The following is an 18,838-nucleotide window of genomic DNA, read 5'->3' as shown; positions in this document are numbered from 1 at the left end:
CTAGACTTGTGAAATGAATGTGGAATGAAATGAATTCTCCAAACCCCATGTGGATTTACACAAACTGAGAAAGTCAAAAAGTGTTAGCTTGTGCTCGGCTGTTCCCTACAGACAGTGACCATAAAATACACTAAAAACACATGATCATAAATATTGATCATTTTATTTGTGCGCTGTAATCCAAATTGTCAGAATTAATGCTCAAATGTTCATTGCTTCATCACCAATTGCAGAACTTTGTGAGGAGCTCTGGAAACATGTAGACAATGTAAACTGACAACAACGTGACATTTCCGTTCTGCTGTTTTTTTCCCAGCACACTTATGTAGAAATGAAGGTAAGGGTGTGGCATGTGCAGGAAATGTGATATACAAGGAAACAATTTTCAAACAGTGCATTAGTGCATCATATCTTCTCAACTTAACAGCTGAATCGACGACAGTCTCCTGTTCAACAGACTCTATCTGGAGATATATGGTAAGTTTTCCTTCAAACTATGATGTTTAAATTTGACTCAAATATATACATATATATACATATATATATATATATATATATATATATATATATATATATATATATATATATGTATCCTGTATACACACACTGACTATATAATGTTAAACAAAAATAGGGGTGAGCGAGGCACAACCCAACGCTGGGCTTATTGTAACACATGGTTTGAAACTTTCCACATGGAAAAAATAGCACCAACATTAAAAAATATTTGGAAGATATCACTGAACTGTGCCACTGTTAGAACTTCTATTATATACTTATACATTCTATTGAGAAACCACGAGAAAAGAGTGAATAAAGACAGAGTCATTGTTCAGAAATTATTAATTATTATTATGTTTTGAACAATTCTGTATAGCTGTTTTGTGGTGTGTTTATAAACTCTTGTATAATTTTTTGATTAGATCAGATTACATGTCCCACCTATAGGGCATGTTGTCACATTTCACTTCCATTCTTTCGGGGTAAAATCATGAAAAAAAAAGTATACACTGTATTAATGAAACAAAACCACAATTGTACTAGACGTGTGAAATCAATGCGGGGAAAAAATAAATACTCTGAACCCCAAGTGAATTTATACATAATGAGAAAGGCAAAAAGTGTTATGTGCCCCGCTCTCCCCTACACTTTAATGTTTAAAAATGAATAACATTTCTTTAATTGTTTAACCATTACATCATGTCATATTTATTTTGTTTGCTGTGGGACAATGATCAAAAAATACACTAAAAACACAACATGAAATGATCATAAATATTTATGTGATTTGTGAGCTGTAATCTGAGGATGTGGTCTTGAAGCTGGCTTCCGCTTGCTTGCTTCCTCTCTCTCCCCAAAAGATCTTCCACCCCTGAGAGCTCTAAAGGTCCCCTTTTATAATCACTATTGAAACACATTATCTCTACATTTATGCATGTCTTGCTTCTACTTGCGTTAACTGTTATATTATTTGCTCTATTTACTCAGCAATACATTTCTTTACACTTGCGAAAATGACATTAGCAATACACACATTCTTTACTGTACATTCAGGGGCATATCTAGAAAATTATTTATAGGGTGGCATGATGTCTATGAAGGGTGGCAACACCAAAACAAGCATCCATGCATAGTTTTGGGGAATTTATGGCCTGACATACACAATTGTGTTCAGAAATTTGTATTGCAAACGAAATTTCGTTCTGTATACACTTGTTGTATTCTGAATGACAATAAAGTCTGCCATGTCAAGTGAAGTCAAGTCAAGTCAAATATTGCATTACCAAGTAATAATGTAGTAGTGGAGATTGTTACTGAAGGCCCTGACTGAAACCCTATGGTACGCTACTGAGTTTAGTTAATAATCCTTGCAGGATATTTGGATGAAATCACCTGCCAAGTTAATAATAAATGTAAATATAATGAATTATTATATTGATAATATATTTTCTCGTAATAATGATTGACATTCAGGACTGAATGATTAGGTTCCTCTCAAAACCTACCGTTTCGGAGAGAAATGCAGAAACACGTTCATCTGCCAGTCGCCGGGCTTTCGTGAGACTCTCCTCATGTGTTTGCAATTTGAATGTAATGATGCATTTAAAAGTTAATGGCTAAACGTCTCTTTACAAAAGTTCACAAGCTGCTGCAGATGCAAGATAATGTAGACAACATTGAATAAATATATTTTCGTCAGGTTAGATACTGATAATTAATCACTCAAACCCCTTTATCTAAACCTCTCTATATAACCGCTGGACTCACGCGTCCTCCATGCCCGTAGTTTTTTTTTTTTACACTTTTCACTCGTGTTTGTAGTGCTAACCGAATCCTCGTTCATCGCGCGATGGTTGTGGTGGGCAATATCAGCCGTTAGAGTGCACATCGATCTGCACTTCAGATTCTGACCGGAAATAGACCATCCGGGTGGCTTTAGAAAATTCATTTCAACATACTACAATTTGGGACGTAATAATTCTACTTTTGATTACTATTTAGGACGGAGAGTATGTGAATTGAGACGCAGCCCATGTCTTTGATCTGAGTGTATGCTTTTTTTTCCTCTACAGGACTTTTCATCGATCTCACAATGGCTAGCCAAGGTATAAACATTTCTCAAATAAATAAAATATCATTGTGTGTATGCTTTACAGTCAGTGATTGAGGAAATGTAATGAGTGCAATTAATTCTCTCATAGGTACTAAAAGAAAGCGTGATCATGAATCGTCTAACTCGAGCAGAGAGACACCATTGACTACAGGCAAGTAAAATCTGAATTGGTTTGGCAGTTTTTGGCAGGGATGAGGCACAAAGACAGGCAGACTGAAAGAGCGACCACTGAATCCAAACTAGGCAGACAGTATGAGGGAGGGTAGACACAGAATGGCAGCAAGAGACTGGAGGAAAACAGTAAGTGCCAGGCAGGATCACACAGTACAAGAGGATCGACTGTCAGGGCACGAATAATGACCTCACCGGTCTTGCTGTTTGGCTGATGGTGTTAGTGGCCAGGGAAGCTCAGCTTGGAGGACAAACAACACAGCAAGTACATGACGAGAGACAAGGTGAGACTAAAGTAAGCTAGAAACAACAGTAGACTGTTAAACAAACAACGTACCACACAAAGTTTATGGCACATAGAAAGTATATAACGAACTGATAAAAACATGAGGGCAAGAGAACACAAAAGCTGTGTCCCAATTCAGGGGCTGCATCCTCCGAAGGCCGATTGCGTCACAGCGCAACAGCGATCCTTCGGATGTATCCTGCATTGACGGGAGAAGGACACATTTGCAGGCCGCATATTGAAGGAGCCTTCGAAGGACCTTCAAATTGGGACAGCCTTCGTTGCGCCGCGGTAACGCACTCGGCTATAGTTTCCCCTTTAAATGAGTCTTGGTGCGTCCTGCGAAGACTGTGACCGCACTTCGAAAGACGCGGCCTTCAAAGAATGCAGCCCCTAAATTGAGACAGCAATATAAAGGGAGCTGAGACCAAGAGGAACAGGTGAGCACACTCAGACAAGGAACAGGTGAACACACTCAGGCAAACGAGGACTCAACAAGCGAGCAAAGAACATGAGGAACAGGTGACAACACTCAGACAAACAAGAACTCTACTAGACAAGAGGTCGTGGTACTGGGAAACAAGGAGGCAGGAACAGAGGAGCACATGGCCAACACAAATAAAGACAGACGTAGCGGTTTCAGGCTCCCAAAATGCCCAACATTTCTACGTGTACAGATAAACGTGTCTCTGTGTGGACAAGGCCTAAGTGATAAATTAAACGACTTGGAATGAGCCTTTTACCCCGTGGAACCTTTAGCCCTGTTGCTTGTACCCTACAATTAAATCTGTGATTTAAATGTTTCTTTAAAAAAATATATTTGATCAGAAATATGAATGGCCTTGAATAATTGTCAATGGAGAAAGATGAGGTTTGCCCATATACTGGTAGTTATGGCACATATCAGCAGGGGCTAACTGGATTATGATGAGCTGTTACATAATGCTCTGCACATTGTTTCATTAAGTAAATGTAATTTAAATAATGCATTGTGATTCTCTTCTTCATTTCCCACAGTTATGGAGATCATGGAGAATGCAAAGAAAATCATGAAAACAGTCACTTATAACTTAGATCAAGCTTTCATGATGCACAGTGACATCATTTCAAAGATAAATCAAATGGATAAAGTCAGAAAGAAGAAAGTAACCATAGGGATTTTTGGAAAATCAGGAGATGGAAAGAGTTCCTTATTGAATGCAGTCCTGAAGAAAAGGGATCTTCTGCCATGTGATAGTTATGGTGCCTGTACAGCCATTGTTACTCAGGTGGAAGCCAATCTGGATGATGCCAACTACATAGCAGAGATTGAACTCTTCTCTAAAGAGGTTTACTCAGTTATCTTACCATGCTTTTAGTTAGATTGGCTTGACAAAGCCAATACTGATCTAATATTAAAGCTTAGTATTATTTGTAAAAATGTAAACACCAAAACTCGGGACAGACCACAGACTTGATCTGACTCGGCGAGCTATATCTTTTCTAACTGATCCAACTTCAATTTTCGATAAACGTACTATCAAAACTTTGAAAATCTTTTTCAAACTTTTTCAGACTTTCAATGAGGGGGGCAAAACATTTGAACAATAAGACTTATAGAATATTAAAGCTGTCTATCACTAGCAAATCTTAATGACTATCCCAGAACAACATTTTAAAACATGCTCGCAACATGTTAAATCATCTAGGCAACATGCCAATTTATGCTAAATCATGCTAGCAAAATGCTAACAACATGGTCAAACATATAACAGCATGCTAGTAACTTACTAAATCATGTTAGCAACGTGCTAATTCATGCTAAAACGTGATAGCAACATGTTAACAACAACATGTTAACAGCATACCAGAATGTTAAAACATGCTAGCAACATGCTAAATCATGCTAACAGCATGATAAAACATGCTAGTAACATGTTAAATCATGCTAGCAAGTTTTTAAAACATGCTATCATGCTATTTCATGCTAACAGTGTGTTCAAAAAAATTAGCAACATGATAATTAATGTTATCAAAACCTGTTAAAACGTGTTAGCAAAACATACTAATTCATGCTGGTAACATGCTAACAAAATGCTACAAATGTTTACTTTCTCTGAATAAATCTTTCAGACCTGGCGTTGTCAAGCCAACATCAAAGTTTGTCATCAAACTTTACTTATATATTTATTTACTTTTATTGTTGAATAACTGCAAATATAAATCAGATAGACAGAGGGAAATAAAGCTTCATTTTCTATATTGTCCCTCTGCAGGAGTGGGAGAAAGAGCTCAAAGATCTTTTCAGAGTTTTGTCTGATGAAAGTGAGGACAGGAATGATGACTTGTTGGAAACTGCTGTAGAAAAGATCACTGCACTGTATGGAGCCGATGCAGACAAGAAAACATTAGAAGAGCTCAAGAACGATGACAAATTTGCTAAGATTGAAACCTCTTCTTTCAACAAGAAAACAATCTCAAACTTTAATGTAAGTTTTTAGATGAGACTAAGGGCCCTATCTTGCACCCAGCGCAATTGACTTTGAACACCGACGCATGTATCATTCCTATTTTGCACCCGCGCACAGCGGACTTTTCCCTCCACAGACGCACGTCGGTAAATTAGGAAATGAACTTGCGCTCGCGGGGGCGGTTCAGCGCAAAGAGGAGGCGTGTTCCGGCGCAAAACTTCCATGTTGCTATTTTCCAGTTTTAGAAAGCAATTGCGCCATTGACCAGGAAAAAAACAGTCTAAAGACAGTGGCGCATTGCGCATGATATGGTATTTTAAGGGCGCGTGCTTGGCCATAATGTTAACGCGCATCCACTTTGATTCTCTAATATAAACAGATGCAGCAGTTTTCATTTTTGCAAATCATACATTATTACAAGGCAAAAAATATTAACACACGAGGGAAATCATTGTTGTGTCCGTGAAGATGTGAAAAAGATCTATCTAAATAAAAAATAAAAAAATATCTAGATTAGGCTACACATTTACTACCCAAATTATACGCCTGTTTAACCGAAGCTCATTTGGGTGGGTTTCTGTGCTGTGAACCGCTCCTGGCGTGCGCCGGCAAATCTGCCGTTATAATAGCAATCTGCGTTGGAACAAGCGCGCCGGCTCTTAAAGGGAATGTGAGAGGACGCTCTGATTGGTTTATTTCACGTTACGCCCAAACCACACCTATGAATAATGAAGCTACTTCAGACCAACCCCTTTTAGATTTGCGTCGGGCGCAAGAGTCGTTTATCCCTCTGGGAAAATAGCAACAGCGCCGGGATCCGCCCACAAAGTTACTTGCGCTTTGCACTTTGACACTTGCGTTTCAGATCGTTAAAATAGGGCCCAATATGTTAAATTTTTAACACCAGATTTTGTATAACAATATTAAATGTATAATGATGTATTTAGTCTTGCTTGTGAATAAAAAAAACTTGATTGTCTCCACAGGTCACTGAATTTGCCAATGATGTTGCATCTTACATACAACACAGTGAGGTCAGTCCTGGTGGCTGGTACTGGCCGCTTGTGAAGAGTGTGACAATCAAAATTCCAGATTGTCACGAACTGCTGGAACATATTGTGCTTGTTGATATTCCTGGGACGGGAGACTGCAATAAGACTAGAGATGGTTTGTGGAAATCTGTAAGTATATAATACTCTTTTGAAACCAACATTTTGATATCATAGAAACGCACAATCAATTATGCTACTAACAATTTCATCTAAATCACTATTTCAAATTCTGTAGAACCTGAGAGAATGCTCTTTTGTTTGGATAGTAAGTGCTATCAATCGAGCAATCAAAGACAAAGAACCCTGGGGGATTTTAAAGCACTGTATTGAAGAATTGGGACCAGGTGGAAAGTGCAAGCACATTAATTTCATCTGTACAAAGACGGATGAGATCAATGTACCGGGCTATATTAGGTATTTTGTGATATACACATAAAAATACAGGGCTGCAAAATGATCTAATTCTAAGTCTGACATGAGGTACAGCAAATAGAATTTAAAAAAAATAAAAAAAACTTTGTGACTTCTGATTTTTTTTTTTTTTTTTTTTTTTTTTTAGATCTGCAAGGCTTACAAGACATCAACTCAAAATGAACAAGGTTTGGAAAATTTAAGATTGCATTCATTGCTCCTTGAGTAAATTTGCTGGTCAATGAGATTTTTCATATCATTGTAACTGCAATTTAACAAATGTATACAATTTACTGAGGAAAATTAAAATCTGCTATAATATATATAATGCATAATCAACTATTGAATCAGATTTCACAATATATTAGAGAATTCATATTCATACATTGGTGTTTTTAATCATTCTTCAGAATCCGAACATTTCTTGCATTCTTCATAGAAATGAACATGCCAAGACGGATGTCAAAGAAAGGCTTGACAAATCTGATATTAAGGTTTTATATTTCATAATTTTCCTTATTTTCATCAATATTTTCAATGATTTCTACAGGGAACTCAACACTTTGTCAGTTGCTGATGCTAAGGGGATGCTTCCCACATAACCTGGTGTCTGAAGCATCTGTGAAATCACAGCAATCTTTTTGGCTGACAGCAATCTTATAATGCCACATGTAGTACGCATGAGTATATAAAGGCATGTGCATGAGCTTTTATGTCTTAAAGGGGTGGTTGATTGCGATTTCACTTTTTTCATTTTAAATAGTGTGTAATGTTGCTGTTGGTGCATGAACAGTATCTGCAAAGTTGCTGCGCTGAAAGTTCAACATAAGCAGAGATATCGTCTTTTAAAAATCAGGAAGTTTAACGCCTACAAAAACGACTCGAATGGGACTACAACGAGATACTTCCCGGGTTTTATACGTGACTAACCCATACATTTACATCAACCCTCCCTCCGGAATATGCAAAAAAGGGGGCATGGCCATATTTCTGCGGAAAGCCATGCTGTCTAAAGTGTGCTATTTTCACCCAGCTGTCAGGTCTTCTGTGTTCGGTGTCCTACGGACGCTGTAGTTCGTCAACAATGGCTAAAATTTATGTTTGATTATGTTCCTGAATATTACAATCGTAATTTATCTCTCTGTGCTGCGCATTTTACGGAAGACAGCTTCCAGAATCTCCACGAATTCAATGCCGGATTAAACAAGAAACTGTTACTAAAACATGAAGCAGTTCCAACTTTAAAACCTGAGGCAACAGTTGTTGGGCCACAACCTGTAAGTAAGACTTAATAATTTTATTGTATTTGCATGTATAATTTCAGACGTAATGTTTTAGTTTTATCAAGGACGTAAGTTAAACAAATGCCAGCGCTGGCGTTATAGCCACTTAATTATGCTATTTCGTGTGTCTAACGCGTACAAACATTTTGGACCTGAATTTGTAATTATGTACTAATTTTGTAAATGTATTTTCCATGTATACTTTATGACGTAATTTTTCGATTTGATCAAGAACGTAAACCAATGCCAACGCTGTTTGTTTATAGTAGCCAGTTAGTTCGATGCTATTTTGTGTGTATAAGACACGTGTAAAAGTTAAAAAAAATTATATGTAATCGCAACAGCAAACTTCAGTCATTTATTAAAATTACTCAGTCATTTATTCAGTTATATTAAATGTTTAATCAGGAGAAACCCGTATCTCAAAAGCTAACAAGCAGCAGTGGCATTTTCAAGTTAGCAGCGTATCGAAATTATTATATAATAATAGTAGAATAGAATAGAATAATAATAATAAAAAAAATGTTACCATTCAGAGACGTTTTGTAAGAGCCGTGTTTGGGGAGGTTCTGCTTGACTCTCTTCATTGCCGCTTTCTGGGTCTGATTCTGGCTCAAACTGACACGGCAGCATTGACACCATTATTTACATTTGACCGGAGCACATGCAACTTTCGCCCGTAAAGGTAATGGGCGTGATGGGCGTGAAGTTTCCGGACAACGTGCACTACGCAGTTTAGCCAATCACAACACACCGGCCCAACTAACCAATCTGAGGCCATTGCCTGTTTCTGAGGGAGTGGTTTCATAGAATCAGGAAGTCAACCGGTCGTTCAAATGACAGAGGAGAAAGCGGTTTACAATAAAGGTGAAATTTATGAAAAATAAGGCTTAAAAAAAAAAAAAAAAAGACGAAGACATGTTATATTGCACCCCATAAACACAATCATGCAAAGAAAAAAAGCAGTAAACCACCTCTTTAAAGGGGTGGTATAATGCCCTTTTCACAAGATGTAAAATAAATCTCTGATGTCCCCAGAGTGTGTATGTGAAGTTTTAGCTCAAAATACCCCACAGATATTTTTATATAGCATGTTAAATCTGTCACTTTTTGAGGCTGAGCAAAAACGCACCGTTTTGTGTCTGTTCCTTTAAATGCAAATGAGCTGTTGCTCCCGGCACAGGGGGCGGAGCTTCAACAGCTTCCACTCACACAGACATGCACTGAAAATTTCAAAACCTTTTAGCCTTTTATGTTCAAACCGGATTCAGACAATGATGGAGAGACTCAATAAGAAGTAACAACATGTGGAATGCAACAGAATATTTCTGAATGGTTAGTTGATGAATTTATGTAGCTTATGTGTAGTTATCTTCTAGTCATTGATTAGCATATTCCGTCTTGATAATCATCTAAATCGTGTTCAGGGGGATGGGTTTATGTAAATTCTAGGGTTGGTGATGTCACTAACCATGGAGGAATGTGTGTGTGTGTGTGTGTGTGTGTGTGTGTGGGGGGGGGGGTTATTGGATAGATGAGAAGGTAATAAGTGACGTTAACGATTGAGTCTTCCTGGCAGAACTTGCGCTAGGCTTCATTTCTCTGCAGTCGATCAGTAACATTCTCTTCCTCTATAGATGATTTTTTTTGTCATGAAGTGCCGTTTATATTTTTCTGAGTTTGTCACTGTGCCATAACTCTGTTATTTTGAACGTTTAAATAGCCTTGATGTTTGTGTAATTTTTACAATTTCTACAAACTTTAACAGAACGTTGCGGGTCAAGACAGGAAACATTGCGGATGCAGGCGGGAGTAGGACACACTTGTTGAAGGGGCGGGCATTAATGGTCAGAAATAGGAGCGGGCATTACCATTTTATATATATATATAAAATGGTAAATGGACTGCATTTATATAGCGCTTTCACAGACCCAATTAGCCTGACTTCCGCTCAATTTCATTTCGCTTCTGTACTTAGTCTGAGACATCGACATGTCTCTCAGTTTTCCTCCGGCCTGAAAACAGCCGGCCAATCAACGAACAGAGAGCGGGCTGAGAGCCGTGACGTAGACGCTAAGCGGCGAGTTTGAGATTGGGGAAATCGAAAACGACCGCGGATATGGAGACAAGGGATGAAATTCGCTATGTTGTGGAGAATATTCCCGGCATTTCCAAACTGAAGGGCGAACAAGAAGAGTGTTTGGTAAACATTTTGAATGGAGGTGATGTCGATATGTGATATCTAGGTCTCTTTTATCTGTCGAGCTCGAACTGGCACCCTTTTGACAGGTCAGTGTCTCCTTTTTTTTCCAGTTCGTAAATATTGCCATGTCATGCTGTAATCTTGCAATTAAGTTGCAGCATTTCGGACAGACTCGAAATGAACAAAGAGCTGTGTTTGACATAACTAATCCTAACTTTGACAATTGGCTGCAAATATTTTCCTGTTTCTTTTTACTGTCAAATAATAGTTTAGAGGCCCCTATTGTGCCGTGGATGCGTAGATTTACATCACATAATCTACAAAAGTCGTTGACAGCCATGTTCACTCCGGTATTTCTCTCGATGGTTTCGTTTTCGCATTATTTATAATGTGGTTACAGTGGCAGTTCGATGCTGCTGAGCTGGCGCATAACCAAACGTTATGTGATTGGCTTACGGGTAACCAATGATTTTATACTTCAGACGAGCCCCCCCCCCCCCCCCCCCCCCCCCCCGCGATAAAGAAAACACTTTTCAATGATGCCATGCCAGACTCTGTCTATGAAGCAAAGCGAAGTAGCAGAGTTTGGTATTACCAGGCTAAGACCCAATGGCCACCAAAGCGCTTTACATGTTGCCTCACATTCACCCATTCATACACCGACGGCGGTGTCAGCCATGCAAGACGCCATCCAGCTCGTCGGGAGCAGCTGGGGTGCTCTAAACCAACATTAAGTGCTTTAGTATTAATATATATATATATGACTTGTAAGTACTTTTCATACTTATTATAAAGTGTTGCGGATTCGGCTCTTGAGGGAGCTGGATGCACTCATTATAATGAGTTTGCAGTGGGAAGCCTCGTTCTTCCCTGATTCTCTTTCGAGGGATGATAATCTCCTAGTGCCTATAACACTGAACTTTCTAGGGAACAAGGCTGTGGTGTCACATGATGTCCTGACACTCTGGGTTGAGGTCCATCGAGTTCTTCAGTGCTTAGTCTGGCAAGTTTGTGCTTGGAGACTTTCACATCGGACAGGCAGAAATTGGACAGCATGGCGTAGGGTATTAACATCCCCATAGCATCATTAACTGAGTTCCCTCGAAAAGGGAACGTCTGGGGGGTACGTATTTTACGGTCCATGTGACGTCACACTACTATCAGCCAAACATTTTGGTGTGATTTCACATGTGCTTCAGACACCTCAAGTCCCCATAGCATCAGCAACTGACACAGCGTCTCGTTCTCTTCTCAGGGAACCGGGGTTACAACCCAAATAAGTTTTCTTAAATACTATGTCTATTAATCTTTTCTTTATTTCTTTATTTTTTAGAAAATATTCAGCACTGACAATGATTTTCAAGTTTTTACTGTAAGTTCCAAGGCATTCTTTGACCCCAAATTAAATCTTGAACCTCGTGATACAGGTAAACTATCCCCATTGCCTTTATTTTACCATTATTCATGACAAAAATATATATATTTCTGATTAATCTGAAGATGAATAATTTATGAACCAGGCAAAGCTCTGATGAAATGAATCTAAATCATACCCTTGTGTTTTGGAAACTGTGTATATCTGTAGATATCCCAAAGCTGCAGGATGATCTGAGGACTCTTAACAAGAACATAAAGAGAGAACAGACCAGGGATTATGTCAATGAAGCAAAGGGAGTTTTGTCCTTGATTCAAAGTGTCCAAAAGGATACAGAAAAGAAAACGGTATGATATTTCACATGCAGATTTTTCCAGAATGTATGATAAAAATGTATAGTTCTGTATTTCTCTCCTGTTGGATGGTTGTGTTTTAGAATGAAACAAGAGACAGCATTCACATGGATTTAAAGAATAACTTAAAGAAGGCACTGAAAGAATTGGACAACAGTTTTGACAAGATTAATAGGATTCTGGAACAACGGCTCTCAGAGGGAGTGGACAAATCAAAGCAATCATGTGTTGCTAACACAAAGGACCAGATAGTACTCGTAAGTGTGATTTTTATATTCTACAAAATGAATCACCATTTTCTTGCCATTTTAACACTGTATTTTTTGTGTTGTCACTCAGAACAGGGATGGAAGACGATTCCATAAAATCCTTCAATCTTTGTGCAAGAATGGAGGGGACTATTTGTCGAAAAATAGGGATGTATACCTAGACCTAAACAAGGCATTGGCCAAAAACCTTCATGAGTGTCTTCAAGAAGATTTCAAGAAGATTTTTCCGTAAGAGCTTATTTATCATTCTATTTCTACGTCCCCTTTTAGAATAAAATGAAATGAAAACAACCCACAATGCTTGGTCAGTTACTATCAAGATTGTAAATGTGCACCAACTGTAGATTGCATGTGCAGTAAACCAGCAAATGACTCTGGTGCCCAGAAAGAAACAGATGACCACACCAGATTAATTTTAATAGGTTCTACACTTTACAATACGGGTGAACTAATATGCATTAATTCACGCTTAATAATCCACAGATAATCATGAGTTAATGTATGACATAGGGCTAGTTATTTTAGCCGATAAAGTTTTACATAATATGGATATTTTTCTTACACAAACACATCGCTTCACTTCAGAAGGCCTTTATTTAGTAATCCCCCGCAGAGCCGTTTCGATTACTTTTATCATGGATGGATGTTCTTTTATGGCACGTAAAAATATATTAAGTAGCTCCTTCCCGACAGCATCATGACACCGCTGTTCCATCCCCGCCACCTTTGGTGTTTCAGGGGTCAGTGGTTTCCAGCAAAATGTTAAATATTCAGTTGCTTCCTGCCGGTCCCCAGGACACGGGACATTTAACCCCATAAACATTACGAGACGTTGCTTCACAAGACGCTGGGTCCAAATTAGTGCGCAATTAATACGTTTGCATGTTCTGGGAATTTGGTTATTGAACATTTTATATTTTAATTAAACTTTGTTCAAATAAATGAAGTGACTTAAAGACTTAAAGTTAATTTTGTTGAACGATATTCAAAGATCCAAGTAAAATTATCAAATCTTACATTTCCTTCCTGTAATTATTGCATCAGATTATTTCTCAAGGATTACAACAATGTTCTGTAAACTTTTTATTCAATTCAACTATTGTTTTCTCTTGGCTTCAGGGTGAGTGGAAAAACAGGGAAGTCACTGCAGGAGGAGATTGATAAGTTCAGTATCAGCCACAGTGTCTCTGCTAACTCCAGATCTTCCATGTTACGCCACATTCAGAAATTCATTAAAACAGAGGTGAGTTCAGTTGTCCGTAATCTGGCTCTTGTCCTCTGTCTGTCTACTTCCATTGAAGAATATGCGAATTACGTTTCTTTCAATTAAAGTGACTGTTTTACAGTTGTATTCAGTTGATGTTTAAATGCACAGAAGTGAGCAGAGTCCTTGATATACATATATAACACACACATATATATATATACAGTACACATATACATACTGTTTCATTTATGCCCCCCCCCCCCCCCCTTTTGAAAGGAAACTAAACTGAAGGGATCGCTCAACAGAGAGATTATTGATAAAAAGAAGGTCATCTACTCATCAATCCAAGAAACTATTAAGAAGGAAATGGCTTCTTGCTACAAACGTAAGTTAGCCATCTGTGGCAAGGTCAAGATCTATTTTTATAATTTAAGTTGTTAAAGACCTGCTGGTAGGTTCAACTCAAGTGGCAACGTATGAGCTGCTATTACTGAATGTGACAGCAAGTGTAACCTGACTAATTTTGGGAATGAAATACAGTATTTGAAGGCAAAAATAAGTTACTTTAATGCATTTTGTTCAGCGAAAGCCAGTTGCTTTTCATCAACAGTATTTTTTTCAGATTCAGTCAGACCAGTAGACTTTACTTGCCATCCTTTTCACTGCTATTTTCACAATTATTTTAATAATTTTTTTCTTCTAATGTGTCTCCATGAGAACAACAATGAATTACTGGTTGTTGTTTATTTTAGAAGCTGCAGCATTTACAGGAACCGGGTCCATGAAGAAAAGGCAAGAAATGTTAATAACCACAGTCGATAAGATAAAACACAACATGTTCAACAAGGCAAAAATGGAAATGCTTAAAAGTTTCAATAACTTAAAGGTATGTTCTTACATTTATCGAGGTAATGCAAGCATGTATTACTTTTCACAATGACTAAACAGAATCTTCTCTTGTTTCTTTGTAAAGCTGTACATAAAATATGATCTTGAATCAGGACTAAAGGCATCAATAGCACTCTCACAGTCACAACCCAGCAATATAAAATTGATGGGTAAGAGATAATATCATCCTACTACAACACAGAAAAGAAATATAGACTTGTTGTTCCCAATCACTAACTCATCTTAATCATCTCAAGCACTCAGACATGAATAAACAAAATGAACAACATCCTGTATTATGTCTTTTCTAGATGTTTCCAGAGAGACCGAACAGCTAGAGAGACTGTCAGGACAACTGGAGAGACTGTAGCCCAAGAGAAATGGCACAATCAACAGAGGAAACAAATACATTCAAATGCTACACACTTTTAATAAATGTTTTTACAACAAATGTTATCTTTATTTATATATATATATATATATGAAGCACTTATCTTTATAGTATTCTATTGAAATGTATACATGTACTGTTGTTGTATTGTTGTTTGTTCTTATGATTTTTATTAATATTGTAAAGCACATTGGACAATGTAAATTGTATTTAATTGTGCAATATAAATAAATTACCATACCATATATATATATATATATAATATTATTTTTTTTATTTTTTTTTACTCGCATTTATTTGTCTGTGTTGGTATATTTTTCTAAGTGTTTGTTTGGTGGAAGATGTGTTTTTCGAGAAGTTGTTTCACGGGTTCCTTTGCCCATAAAATCTTTAGGTTAAATGTATTTGGCTTGCTGTCCGCAGTGGAGGGGCTCGAGGAAGCAGCTTCAACCCAAGCTTAGATATACCCCTTAAAAAGTGTGAATTAGATTTAGGACAGCAAGCTGGAAAAGACAATCTAAGCTGGTGGTTGTAGTTGCCATGGTAGATTCGGCTTTTAAGTAAGGAACACCCTCAAAAGCAGTAAGGAGAATGATCGATGAAGATACGAGGTGAGGGATAATGGCAGCAAATCAGCATTTAGTATATTAGAATTATTCTGAAGGATCATGTGACACTGATGACTGGAGCAATGATGCTGAACATTCAGCTTTGCATCACAGGAATAAATTACATTTTAAAATTCAAATAGAAAATATTTATTCAAAATTGTAAAAATATTTCACAAAATTCTTGATTTTCTGTATTTATGATCAAATAAATGCAGCCTTGAGCAGAAGATAATTTTTTCCCAATCCAAAACTTTTGAACGGTGGTATAAATAATACATACATACATATAGCCTACAGTCGGTCAAAATTATTGGCACCCTTGGTAAATATGAGCAATATATAAATCTGCATTGTAAAAGCAATATATAAATCTGCATTGTAAATCCTTTTGATCTTTTATTAAAAAAATCACAAAAATCTAAACTTTCATTGAAGAAAACTAATAAAAACTATGTGGAAAAAACTGTTTCTCTATAATACACATTGGCCACAATTAATGGCACCCTTTTATTCAATACTTTGTGCAACCTCATTTTGCCAAGATAACAGCTCGGAGTCTTCACCTAATCCCTGTGGAGTTTATAGCTCCAGATCTTTTACCCAGATTTTACATCCAAACCAAACACACCTGAACAAACTTATCAATGTCCTCAGGATTTTTAATGCCGCATTCTCGCTACGTTGTAATTACTGTACAGTCTCAAGATGACAACACATTACGCTATTTGGAGCTGTTCACATTCCCGGACAGTACTGGAGATAAAAGGTGTGTTCGACTTGAAATGGCGCTGCGCAGACCGACCGGTGTATGACAATTTTATTAATTAACATGATCAAAATGTCTAATTCACTATATTCTTAGAACAACATTGATTTGATTAGTGATGTCATTTCATTTATTTTTACTTACAAAAATATGCTTTTTTAAAATAATTTATCATTTCCACACACTAAACGAAAAACCAAACAAAAATGGACAACTGTGACTCATCAAAATCCAGATATGGTAATATTAATGCTTCTGTAAACACGAACCCAGATATGGTAATGTTAATGCTTCTGTAAACACAAATCAATTAACTATATACAGACCTAATGATAAAAACTTTTTAATCTTTGTCCTGAAGATATCATTGTTCCTGAATCATATTTTTTATCATAACATTCTCAGTTACCTCAGAAATGTAACAGTATGATAACAGACCTGAAGCCTTTACATGCAATAATGATGTTTGATTGTTTAATATGCATGCATCCATTCATCAAGTTTGATCATTTTCACTTCAGGGCAAACAGAAATTTTACTCTGCTCAACTTGACAGCTGAATCGATGACAGTCTACTGTCCAAGTAACTTTTCCTTCAAACTATGATGATATATTTATGTTATTAAAGATATGTAAATATCATCTATAGCTATAAATACATAGCCTAATGTTTACATTTTAGATGTTGTCAATATGTCCGTATTGTACATTTCAGCATCTATTCAAAAATTCTTGTAAGTATTTTGTCCCTAAATGTTAATTACTTATATCTGTTGTTGTAACGAACTCAGTACGGTGGTGTCTGAATTCGGGACATTTACGCTGAAGTGTTTTGTATTGTCATGTATTGTCTCACCTTAGCTGCGTCCGAAATCGAATACTTCCCTACTATATAGTGTGCTTAAAACATTTACTTTGGAAATGTAATTGGTTACAGATTACAAGTTACCTTATTTAAAATGTAATAAGTAGTGTCAATTACTTGATTAAAGTAATGTAACTGATTACGTTTGATAACTTTCTAATTTTCAGCACTGATACACATTTTTCATTCTCTCCCTACACTCTAAAAAATGCTGGGTTGTTTCAACCCAATTTTGGGTCAAATATGGACAAACCCAGCCTTTGGGTTTACATTTTTAAATTACGTTTTTAACCCAACGTTTGGGTTTGTCCATATTTGACCCAAAATTGGGTTGAAACAACCCAGCATTTTTTAGAGTGTATGGTGGCAACTCTTGTTTGATTGATTGTCGCCTAAATAACCAATCAGAAGCATCAGAATAGCATTGCTTTACTAAACAGCCTTTAAATGGCAGACATCATGCACATTAAAAACAGGCAAAGGAACAAATGAATACAGAAAATATTCAGATGAAACCCCATTTGTAATCATTAACATCTTAACTGTAATTCTATAATTCTATCCTACAGATTAGGTGTTTCTGTACTGTTATATTCACATCATTTCACAGGTTGGTATTATCAGGATCATCAGTTATGACCTAATGGTTAGAGAGTCAGACTGGTAACCCGAAGGTTATTTTTGTTTATTCTCAAAACCGGCAGGAAATGACTGATATTGGGATGAGGTTAGAAAGGACTCAAAAGCGAGAGTGACAATTACAGTTCCTTTAATAGCAACAAAAGACTGACCACAGTTAATCCAAACTAAAAGTTCAATAATAAACAGCAAACCGAAGAATCCAGCAGACTGGTAAAATAACGTGGACACAAATATCCTCGGTGGCAGGGAAGATCAGAAGGCTGGTGAAGAATGCAGCGGGTCTCGTAAATCACAGAGAAACAGAAGGAGCTGGATACAGGCGGCGAGCACCGAGCAGGAACTCAGTTTCAGCCTTTAGCAGGTTCTGTGGATGAACAAGGACGAGCGCAGAGTAATTCCAGCGGTAGAAGTATTCCATAGAACTTACAGACAGGACAGGACAGGACAGGACAGGACAGGACAGGACAGGACAGGACAGGACAGGAATATGAAGAGCGAAAAACTCTGCTCAATGTGCATCTGAGACATCAAACAATCTGACAACAAGACAGGGAAAGAGAGGGCTAGAATAAGCCAAGATAATGAGAGGAGATAAGGAACAGGTGGAGAGGGATGAGCGTAATGGAAAGTGAAAACAGCTGTCAGTAAAGAAAGTGAGAGTGTGATGGTGAATAAGTGTGTGTGTGACCAGCAGAGGGAGACAGAGAAGGAGGCAGGATCATGACAGATATGCCCTTGAGCAAGACACCGAACCCCCAATCACTCTCCGGGCGCCACCACAGCAAGAGTGACTGCCCACGGTTTGCTGTGTGTGTGTGTGTGTGTGTATGTGTTCTCTACTCACTGCTCATAATGTGTGTGCACTAACTTGGATGGGTTAAATGCAGAGGACAAATTCCAAGTCATATTCACTTTTTCACTTTAAAAATGCCTTAACAGCAAATGTAAAGATCCATCTAATTTACTGTACGGTTTACCATTCCCACGCAAGAATGTGACAT

At 37.4% G+C, this 18,838-nt stretch overlaps 1 protein-coding gene across 3 annotated transcripts; it reads left to right on the top strand.

Moving 5' to 3' along the window:
• The first annotated feature begins 323 nt into the window (after positions 1-323).
• LOC306987012 (nuclear GTPase SLIP-GC-like) lies at positions 324-15,198 on the top strand. 3 transcript variants are annotated; one of them, XM_079590904.1, is made up of 18 exons: positions 324-477; positions 2,574-2,606; positions 2,703-2,765; positions 4,089-4,399; positions 5,327-5,539; positions 6,508-6,702; positions 6,809-6,987; positions 7,133-7,172; positions 7,395-7,478; positions 11,804-11,897; positions 12,056-12,192; positions 12,282-12,455; positions 12,538-12,695; positions 13,587-13,710; positions 13,951-14,059; positions 14,430-14,560; positions 14,648-14,732; positions 14,874-15,058. In XM_079590904.1, exons 2-18 carry the CDS (start codon positions 2,594-2,596, stop codon positions 14,930-14,932), a joined length of 2,169 nt encoding a protein of 722 aa, XP_079447030.1. In that variant the 5' UTR covers positions 324-477; positions 2,574-2,593; the 3' UTR covers positions 14,933-15,058. The 3 variants fall into 3 exon arrangements, with proteins under 3 accessions (XP_079447030.1, XP_079447029.1, XP_079447031.1); XM_079590903.1 differs by having other exon boundaries at positions 14,427-14,560; XM_079590905.1 differs by lacking the exon at positions 14,648-14,732 and having other exon boundaries at positions 14,427-14,560; positions 14,874-15,198.
• The last annotated feature ends 3,640 nt before the right edge of the window (positions 15,199-18,838 follow it).

The sequence above is a fragment of the Phoxinus phoxinus genome (assembly GCF_949152265.1).
Source record: "Phoxinus phoxinus genome assembly, chromosome: 19".
Lineage (NCBI taxonomy): Eukaryota > Metazoa > Chordata > Actinopteri > Cypriniformes > Leuciscidae > Phoxinus > Phoxinus phoxinus.
Note: the sequence above shows the minus strand (reverse complement) of the source record. Positions and strands in the feature narration are given on the sequence as shown.

What these genes read in the sequence shown, in the direction of transcription:
- LOC306987012 (XM_079590903.1), top strand. An exon ending in GAGATGGTTTGTGGAAATCT is followed by an intron (nt 6,703 to 6,808) that starts GTAAGTATATAA and finishes CAAATTCTGTAG; the next exon opens with AACCTGAGAGAATGCTCTTT. An exon ending in TTGACAAATCTGATATTAAG is followed by an intron (nt 7,479 to 11,803) that starts GTTTTATATTTC and finishes TTTATTTTTTAG; the next exon opens with AAAATATTCAGCACTGACAA.